General features: G+C 33.8%; 1 protein-coding gene across 2 annotated transcripts; it reads right to left on the minus strand.

Moving 5' to 3' along the window:
• Positions 1-3,363: 3,363 nt before the first annotated feature.
• On the minus strand, positions 3,364-9,633 carry DIM1A (Ribosomal RNA adenine dimethylase family protein). 2 transcript variants are annotated; one of them, XM_028197788.2, is made up of 3 exons: positions 9,419-9,633; positions 7,829-8,158; positions 3,364-4,374 (listed from the first exon to the last, which is right to left on the minus strand). In XM_028197788.2, exons 2-3 carry the CDS (start codon positions 8,147-8,149, stop codon positions 3,634-3,636), a joined length of 1,062 nt encoding a protein of 353 aa, XP_028053589.1. In that variant the 5' UTR covers positions 8,150-8,158; positions 9,419-9,633; the 3' UTR covers positions 3,364-3,633. The 2 variants fall into 2 exon arrangements, with proteins under 2 accessions (XP_028053589.1, XP_082724830.1); XM_082868704.1 differs by having other exon boundaries at positions 9,386-9,623.
• Positions 9,634-10,406: the final 773 nt, after the last annotated feature.

A 10,406-nucleotide genomic window follows, 5' to 3' on the forward strand; every position in this document is an offset into this window, starting at 1 on the left:
TAATACTCTGCTACATAGCACCCCTGCTACACAGCAACAATACAGGTCAGTTCTTCTTCTATAACTTGCAATACATGAGGTGGGCATCTGTCCTTATTTGGCTCAATTCTTTCCCTAAACTTTGCTGGAGCAGAGGTACAAAAGAGGATCATTCCAAATCAATGCCGATATGCAGTTACATCATGTCCAAAATACAACATTCAATTAAGGGTGGTGTAAACAAGCCAACCCAAGGTAAAAGTCGTAGAGCACAGATCAGTTGACCTCACACTATCTTTATAGCTGGCTCAAGCTCAAACCAAATTCAGCAAAGGTGATCAAGCTCCACTTGACAAAAAAATCCAAGTTACAAGTTTTGCCCAATTTCATGATTGGATTAAAGAAACATAGTATTATATTATGAAGTGACTTTGGAAAGAAAAAACAAAAAAAGAAAGAAAACTATTATAGTGGTTTTCAGGGAGTGTTGTCATGTTTCTATTGGCCAAAGACCTAGCATAAAGACACTTTCAAGCAAAGGACACTTCTCCAAATTTCTTTCCAAAAAAATTAAATAAAAGAAAATGTGTAATATTTTTTGTCTGAAGAACTTATCATATGACAGGACACAACTCAATATATTTTTTTTTTTTTTGGCTTGGCACCGAGGTGTCTGGATCAAAGCCCGACTAATCCCCAGGGGTGCACAGGCTCTCGGCAAGGAGTTTCTCATGAGTGCAACCACGGTTAATTCAAGGGTTTTCCGCCAGTCCAACGGCCCCAAAGAATTGTTAGCACCTAAGATGTTTCGATCCCTAAACCTTGGAGAGAGCACACCCTCAAGACCGAAGGCCTTGCCACTAAGCCAACCCCTTGGGGTTAGACACAATTCAGTCATTCCTTTCTAGAAGTCTGTATTCAAGAAATTATACCTTCAATTACAAATTAAAATCAGAGCAAGAATTTAATAAACATCTTCATAAGAATTGCTGAACCAGCCAAGTTGAGGATGGAAATGATTGAGCTCAGCTTCTCTCAGTAATGGGATTCATTTTGAAGCCTAGTTTGAACAGGCTTATAACAGGTGAAGCGCGAGCAGCTTGTTTCATCTTTCAAATGTCATATTTATCCAGCTGAAGGCTGGATTTATACTCACAGTCACCCTGAGTCACCACAACACAAGATTGCAAGCATGCATGATGTAGAACAGCTTTGGTAAACTTGCTTCGAGTATACAAGTTGATTTTGTGGTGGGTTTTGGCTCTGAAAAGTTTGTTAGGTTTTAGGGTTCTAAGATGAAGAAAGAATCCAATTTTTGGAGAGGAATAAAGCTAGAATTAGAATTCATTTCTAGAAGGCAGGTTGCTGGATCCTCTGGACAGCTGCTGTTTTGGGATGTTTTATGTGTAAGTAATTAAAAGGGTCAAAAGTATGGGAATAGATTAAGGTTGATTGTTAATCAAGACCTAATGTTTTGGAGTCTGAAAATGGGACTTTTTACGGCTCTGAAAGTACCCCAGCAACAGTAATTTTAACTAAGAGAAGACAAAAATCTACAAATTCTACCTAAACTTCCATAAGAATTACCCCTAAGGTAGGTCTTTTTTTTTTTTTAAGATTTGACCCCTAAGGTAAGTCTAAACAAAGCATTACATAAAGTTTCAAAAGCTTCACACAAATTCTCGAACTCTCAATTCTAATGAATAACAAGATTATACAAGTATATATAGGTTGGTGGACTCTCCTAACTCTATTAGTACTTTTTTTGTAGTAAAATTTTTCCAGTTAGTGACCTAACCGATTTTCATTTGATTTGGCCCTTATACCCAGGCGGGAGCCATGATTTGAACCAACCTGTTTAGCCCGAAACCCAAATCATGCTTTAATCCTACCCATGACTGTTAAGATAACTAAAGTGACTGACCCATTTTCCCAGATTGATATACCTCCTAATTCTACAAGAACTATGACTAAAATTAATAAACTAAAAACTTTGACTAACTAAAAATATTCTACACCTAATAAAGACATCATATATAAGACCCAATAACAATATTCACCAATAATACAACCCATGGACTCATTCAAAAACCCACATCTAGCAAAACTAATTATTAACCAAACTCTCTTTTTTTGTAAGTAATATTACCAAACTATCCTGGACTCTTAAAACATAATAAAACATAAATCAATCCAATAACATTCAAACTCAAAAAAGTCCATACAAATAAGACTAAAGCTAGTAAAGCATGGACACTCCAAAATAGGTACCGTGTCCAACACATGTTAGACACCAACAAGAAACAAGCATGCCACCTAGCGTACCAGTTTTTCTCATTGCTTTTTTTTTTTTTTTTTTGGTAAGTAAAAAGAAAAAGAGGGGAAATAAAAATACATCCAAATACATTGATGCCTTTCATATCTCGGTATCCTAAAATTATATTCATATGCATAGCAAATAAAAATACTTGAATTTTTTTTTTCATTGCAGTATCCCTTGTCCGTACCTATGCTCGTGTTCGTGTCCGTGTTTTTAGAACTCAAGTTAAAACTAGAAAAGTCTATCAAACATCCAAAGCATGCTTCATGTGAAATTCTAGATCTGCCCCTCTTTTTTCCATGTTCGGCATCAATGTAATAGTATGGCCAACTATATTTCATGGATCTAACTTACAAAATCTTGCAAGTATGCACGTGAATTGAAAGAAAATCCATACCATCTGAGCTATAGTAATAATTTTTCTAACCCAAATATTTGAAGTATTCATTGCAATACAGAAGGACTGGACAAATAACATCATCCAATTTGATTAACATCATGACCATCAATGTCTACGAATGTTTGTTGGGGAATACACTATTCCAAAAGTTGATAGAAGGCGTGCAAGTACCAAGTCAATCACTAGAGAGGAGAATCCAGCAATCATCTAGTTCTGATGCAAATAAACTAGAAAGGAACTAACCAGAAAGTGCTGTTTTGTCATCAGTCTCCAACCCCAGTTCTTGCATCAAGGCAAACGAATTTGCATTCCAAAAAGGCTCTTATTTGATATAAGAAAATTTAACAAACATCAACCTAAACAACAAAAAACTCCATGCGAAAATATTGTTTAGTATTATTTCATTTATCACTTGTGGAGATGCAAGAAGAAAAATTAAACATGGAGAAATAAACCCCAAAAAAAAAAAAAAAAAAAAAAAATTGTAACATAAAGAAGTATGACGCCAAAGCTTCATGCACCTTCTTTATGGCCTTAAGCTGCTCATTCAACAAGTACCGGCGCTGCTCACCACTTATTTTTTCTTCAATTGCTTTCGCTATAGATTCCTAATAAATAAAAAAAGAGAAACATAAAATAATATACCAAATACTCCGAGAAAACATGTGAAGATTGATGCTTTTGCTCCATAAGAAGTACATCAAATTACATATGAATAACAAGAAAGAAACTCTCATGCACAAACTAACACAATTATCCAACTCGAACAAAAAAAACTCAAAAAAGCTTCAACCCTAATCTTTTGTTTCTTTGGACATGTACCAATCCTACATCTTAATGTCTCAACCATAACAAAACAAAATTGGAATAAATTACTCGAAAAATATAACTCGCTTAGCCAAAAAAACAAAAATGTAATTTATTAGCCCTGCAATCAAGAGAAATGTATTCCAGCCATGTTAAACAGAGAGAGCAGGTGCATGAAGTCTGCTTGTGTGAGCTTGGAGGACCTCTTCTCTTCAAAAGCTCCTTGCCTCAACACATCCATAATCTTATCCTTAAATTCAGAGCCTTTCGTGTCCCCATCCTCAACTTCCATCTCCTCATCTTCTCTTTCATCATCGATCTCCACACTCAGGTCCTCACCAGTGTCCCCTAAAGCGGATACATCCATTGCTATCATTGTATCCTCTGATGATCCATTCTGTGAGAGTTGTAATGCTTGCAAGGTTTTATAGTTCTTCTCCAATAATGACAAGACAGATTTCTGTTTAAATATTGAACCTAGGGTCCTGTTCTTTCTATTGAAGCAAATTCGGACTAAACCATCCCACTCTTTAAAATTCACTGAAGTCTGTGGTTTTCTAGGCTCGATTCTCACTACAGAAGAATCAACCTTTGGTGGAGGCCGGAAGTTGTTCTTTCCAACTTTCAATAAATGGGAAACACGAGCCAAGAGTTGGGTGTTCACAGATAAGCGACAGTACAGAGTGTCACCAGGCTGAGCAACAAGTCTCATGGCAAATTCCCTCTGGAACATTATCACTGCACACCTGAATAATGGTCGATGGGACAACAATTTGAAAGTGAGTGGAGAGGAAATTTGATAAGGGATGTTTGCCACACATATATCAAAGTATGGAAGATCACACTTAAGCACATCTCCTTGGATAACCTGCAACACAATCATTTCCAGAGAATCAAATTTATATTCAAAAACATCTCCCACTTTCAAAAAGTGCACTAGGACGAAGCAATAAAACTATACAAGCATACGAGAATATGTGAAGAGAACTATGTCACTTGGAATGCAGATCATTCTGGTACAAGAAACAAGAATGATAACATGGAACAATTTTAGAATTCAAAGTTCTTTTAAATGTGACTGTAATTTTATTTTAGTAAATGGACATCTTATAAAATATAATATATTATTCTTCAAATTAATCATACAACAATATAAATCTAGAATCATTATGGCCCCTTTTTTTCACATTTTTCCCTGCTAAACTCCACTATCTGTAGCTTTTGTTCATTATATTTAATTTCCCCCCTCCAAAGAAGTCTTTCATAGAAAATACATAGGAAAAAATTTGGGATCATTTTGGATCACTAAATTAGCCATTTTGGAACAATAGTATACCATGTTTGGGAACTTGCATCCAAAACATAAATTGCTAGACTACTAGCATTTTCGGGTAAAAACGTAACATTAATAAAGCATTATGAAAGCTCAGAAGGAGATGACAACCCAATCAATCCAGCATGATTCATAAACAAACAAACATGACTTAAAATTCATATTATAATTTTAATTTCCAAATCAAATTTAACATTTTTCAAAGCAAACTATAACTATCAGTGACTCTTTTAGCTCAATTAACAATTACGCAAACCATGATTCTTATATGCATTTATAAATACTTGCCGGTTTCCCACGCTATGCGTGGGATATTTCACGAAATAACACACCCAAAAAAAAAAAAAAAACAATAGAGAAGAAATTATACATCTCTATTGCATTCCTTTATATTTAATTGTTGGATAATAATAATTTCGTGATAAATTAAGTCACATGCTTTATCATGAGTTATTTTATTTTATTTTTCAATTTGTATAGTTAGACTGGTGATGTCAATTATCGTTGGCAATTGTCCCTATCTATGTTACCTGGAACGTGGATCGTTCCGGTACGTGGAATGGGAATGAAAAAGTGGTACGCTACATGCTCTAAAATGGTGTACGATAGGGGTACACTTGTCTATGTTACATTTGAGAATTTAAGATATCTCTAGACATCTAATACATTTTCTTTTAAAAATTTTGATATTTTTGTCATGTCAAAATTTAAATCACCTTAGATTTTAGTTCATTATATTTGATTTTTTTTTTCTCTTACGGTAACATTTAAGGATATATTTTGGGAAAAACTTTTGGGATCACTTTGGATCACTAAATTTACCGTTTTAGAACGGAAGTGTAACATATTTTGGAACGTGCATATCTATACGTAATTCGTTAGGGTATTAGCGTTTTCTAGTAGCATAGGTCCCTATCACTCATGATTTTCATTATCATTTCCAGTGTTTTAAAAGGCGCGCTTAGGCGCGAGCCTAAGCGCGAGGTGCAATGAGGCGCAACCTTGCGCTTCGAACAGATCGAGGCGAGGCGCAGCTTAGGTGCTGAGGCGAGAGCTTTTTTTCGAGGTGCAAGGCATGGGCTTCATGGGCTTTACCCATTTTTCTACTCTAATTGTTGATTAAGTGCTTTTTTTGTAGACATACCCACAGGGATTCAAAACTATTCAATATAAAATGACCAAATGTAGTCAAAAGAGAGCAAAAAGTGATAAAAGATTGAATGTTATACTTTATATCTTTTGTTGGATATTATATTTTTAATTTTTAGAAAATTGAATGTTATGTTTAGAGATTATCGAAAATGGTTATGATTTTTTAAATATTATATATATATATATATATATATATTTGTTATGTTGAAAATTTTGCCTATTTTATAATTTTGTTTTTCTTCTACTACTTGAGCTTCGCTTTGATGAGGCGCGTGCCTCGCCTCGCCTCGCGCCTCGCGTTTAGGCTATAGGAGACCTTATCGCCTCGGTGCGCCTCCAGCCTTTTAAAACACTGATCATTTCAATCATCGTTAATCACTACACATATATCTCCTTCTTCCAATGCCCGCCCCTCCATCATCGACTTTGACATTAATAATGTCACTTTACATTATAGGATACTAACAGACATTTACTTTATCTAGACCCATCAAGAGCATTGTGAGAAGAAAATGTAACTCGTGAAGAAAATGTAACTAAGCATATGAAGAATTATAGGTAAATCTAAAAGGGAGTTGTTTATGGTATGCAGTTAAAAAAAAAATGTGAATATCGTATGCTCATTTCAAGATCTCAAATTTGAAACCTCTTAGGTGGAAAAAACAATTTCATAGGATCAATCTATACGAGGCTTTTACCCTAACTTTAATTGGGACCACACATCCCCACCCCCACCCCCACCCCCACCCCAGGCCACTGGTGAAACTAGTCCCCCAAATTAATTAGTCCAATGAACCGGATACTGAGTTATCCAAACAAATATATATTCTATTCTATCATAACATACATAACGTAATTATGACATTTTGTAACAAACATCACCCCAAGTCATAACTCTACTCGCTAAAATAATCCGTAACATTTATATTAAACTCGTAACATTATTTTAATTTAAAGGTACACATCGTATATTTGTATATCTCAAACTAACATAACACATATCACACACACTCAACTTTCATCAAAAGAAATAAAATAAAATCATCATGAAATGTATCAAACATGTAGGCACACAAGAAAATTGTGTCAAAGAACAAATTCATCATTAATTCTTTTCATTTAGATTCAGTGATATCAATTATTTATGTCGATAATCTCCATCATCATTTGATCATTTTCATTATCATTATTGATTGTTATTGTTAGTCGATTGCCTTCATCATATGCAATGTTTCATATTTTGGTAACCAGGTGAAATATTAAGCCAATATATATTAACATATGAGATGGTAATCATAATATTATCTTTTTTAAAATAAAGGTACAATGATCACACTTACATATCATGTTTTGTTTATTGTTTCATGTGTTAAAATTTCATTGGTTTAATGAGTCACATCATTCATATCAAATATCTACCACGAAAAACATATAAGAGTTAGACGAAACATGATAAATAAAAATATGTTCAAATAATAGTATAATGACTACATTTATAGATTATGTTTTATTTACCCTCTCATATTCCAAAATTTCACTAGTTCAATGAGTTACATGACCATATTTATATATAATCTTTTATTTACCCTATCATGTTATAAAATTTTATTAGTTGAATGAGTTACATGACTCATATAAGTTATCAACTATTAGTATAAATACATAAAACAGTAAGTAAAATATGAAAAATATGAAAAATAAATATGATTATTTTAGCATTACTATTTTTGAGATTGCATAGTGTGTTGTCAAAGGTAATACATAATAGATACAACACAAAATATATATATATATATATATACATATAAAAAATAAATAAATAAAGCTTTGAAATTACCTTAAGGCGATTGGAGAAAGGGGTGCCTTGGAAACGACGCTGAAGCTCGAGGACCATGCGGGGATCAAGCTCGACGGCGACGACGGACTTGCCAGCTTCTAGAAGCTTCTTTGTAAGATTTCCGGTACCGGGACCGATCTCGAGAATGATGTCGGTGGCCTTGATTCCAGACTTTTCGATGATTGTGTCGATTAGCAGAGGGTTTTTCAGGATGTGTTGTCCCTTGGACTTGTGGAATGGTATGCCTCCTTGGTAGTGTGGATTTGCTGATGCGCCGCCACCGCGGTGGTGCTTCTCCTTCCTTATCTTTCCTCCCGCCATTGTCGAACCCTGGTTACGGTTAGAGAAGTCCTTGAGAAGGTGAGGTGAGATGAAATTAGGGTTTTTTTTTTTTTTTTGAATACCCTGTTGCTGTTACATAAATATAAATAATAACTTATAAGTTCAGATTAATAACACTTTTAACCAGGTGTGTCCACCGTTCAGTTGTGAAAAAAAAAATCCATCCGCATGTACGTGGTTTGGAAAAAAGTTAACTTGCAATCACTCGTAGTGTGATTTGCCATTTGTGCGGATAGGATTCATGAATGTGCGGGTGGTTTGTAGATCGGACTTTTTTCTTTAAAAAATTATTTTTGAGCCTTTTTTCTCATTTTGTAAATATTTATTTTTGGCCTTTTTCCTCCCATTTTCTAAATGCTCCAACATTAATAATTAATAAATTAACTCTTATAAAATTAAAAACACAACAAAATCAATACCTAACACAAACAAATCATTCAAAATCCTAAATCAAATCATAAACTAATACAAGCACATATTTCAAAATCATAAACTAGACCATCAATCTCATTCACTAGCTATCTACTACCTAACAATACAATAAAATAAAATCATTCAAAATCCTAAGTTTACCTAAAAGTAATTCTTTATTAACTTTTACATTCATCCAAAATGCAATAATAAAATAAAATAATTGTTTTGAAAATTCATCCAATTCAAACCCATTAAATAAAATAAAAACATTTGATGATAAATATAATATAAAAAAAATAATTAACGGATTCAATTTCCCCTCCACAAACAGATTTTGGTAATACCAGTCTACAGAACTATCTGAAATACGAACAATAACTCTCCATTATAAGCATTATTGTACCTACACCCATAGCACAACCTTCAATTGACATTATTATACATATTTCTTAGCATAAAACATTCAAGGTTGGGGAAATGGCTAGAGGGAAACACAACAGGTTTAAGAATTAAGATATGTTGCACATATGAACATTTAAACAACAGGTTTGCAGAGAGAATACTACCAGCTATTACCTCTGATAAGAACCAAAAAGTTTAAGATAAGTTGCACATATGGAATCAGATGATTCATCTGATTTTTATTTTTTTTATTTTTGGATAACTATAATAACGTAAGGCACTAAGAGGTTGCAACCCACACACAAAAACTAAATCAATTCAGAAGTCTCTACTAAGTCCAAGAAATTGGTTCAAGCATGGGTTTATATTGAACTGAATATAATAAGGATAAAATTTTACTTGGTCCGCACCCAAGTCCAAACTCAAACTCACCGAGAGAGAGAGAGAGAGAGAGAGAGAGAGAGATGGTCGAAGGTCGAAATTGCCGGAGAAGGTCACCGATCAGTCGACTCGCCACAGAGAGAGAGAGGGGCGATGGAAGACAGGCTGCGCAGCAGATGTTGAGTCGAGAGATTAGGGTTTGGTGTTTTGTTTTGGGCTGATTAGGGTTTGGTGTTTTGTTTTGGGCTACAGTCCCGTTTTCATAGCTGATTGGGGTTTGGTGTTTTGTTTTGGGCTACAGTCCCGTTTTCATAGTAGAATGGTGGGATTTGTTTTCGAAAAATGTTTGAGTTCACAAAATGAGTTTGTGGCTAAAATGGTTTGAAATTGTCAAAATAACGTTTTGGTTTGTTTTTTGTCTAAAACGATATCGTTTTGATAGTTTTAAGTTATTCGAGTCACTGAATTTCGGGACATCAACCATTACTGTTTGTTTTCAGAGGTATAGATGGGAGGGGATTGAATAGCGAGTAAAATTGTTACTTGTGTATGTGGGAATTATTAAATTATTTTCATATAAAATAGTGGGAATTATTAAATTATTTTCACATAAAATAATAAAATAAATAAATAAAATAATAAACAATAATTTCTAAAAAAAATTCAATATGTAAAAATTAAAAATTTTCAAAAAAAATAAAACAAATAAAATAACAATTTTTACTTAATAAAAAATACAAAAAATTAAACATTAATATTTAAAAAAATGCCCATCATGTAAAAAAATAAAATAAAAATTTCTAGTCTTTGGGACTATTTTTCTGATACCACCTCGACCTCTTCCATCTCAATTCTCTTTTCTTTTTTTTGATACAAAGAAAATCATCTCAATTCCCTTTTTAAGGCCCAACTTAATCCCCTCATTCATCTCAATTCCTTTCGCAAATCTACAAACAAAGACAGGCTCTGTTTGTTTGGAGAGTTAGAGGGAGAATTGGGATTGGTAGTGAGGTGGGACTCACTAATATTGTGTTTGTTT

The sequence above is a fragment of the Camellia sinensis genome, chromosome 5, assembly GCF_055761805.1.
Source record: "Camellia sinensis isolate YWXY chromosome 5, ASM5576180v1, whole genome shotgun sequence".
Taxonomy (NCBI): domain Eukaryota; kingdom Viridiplantae; phylum Streptophyta; class Magnoliopsida; order Ericales; family Theaceae; genus Camellia; species Camellia sinensis.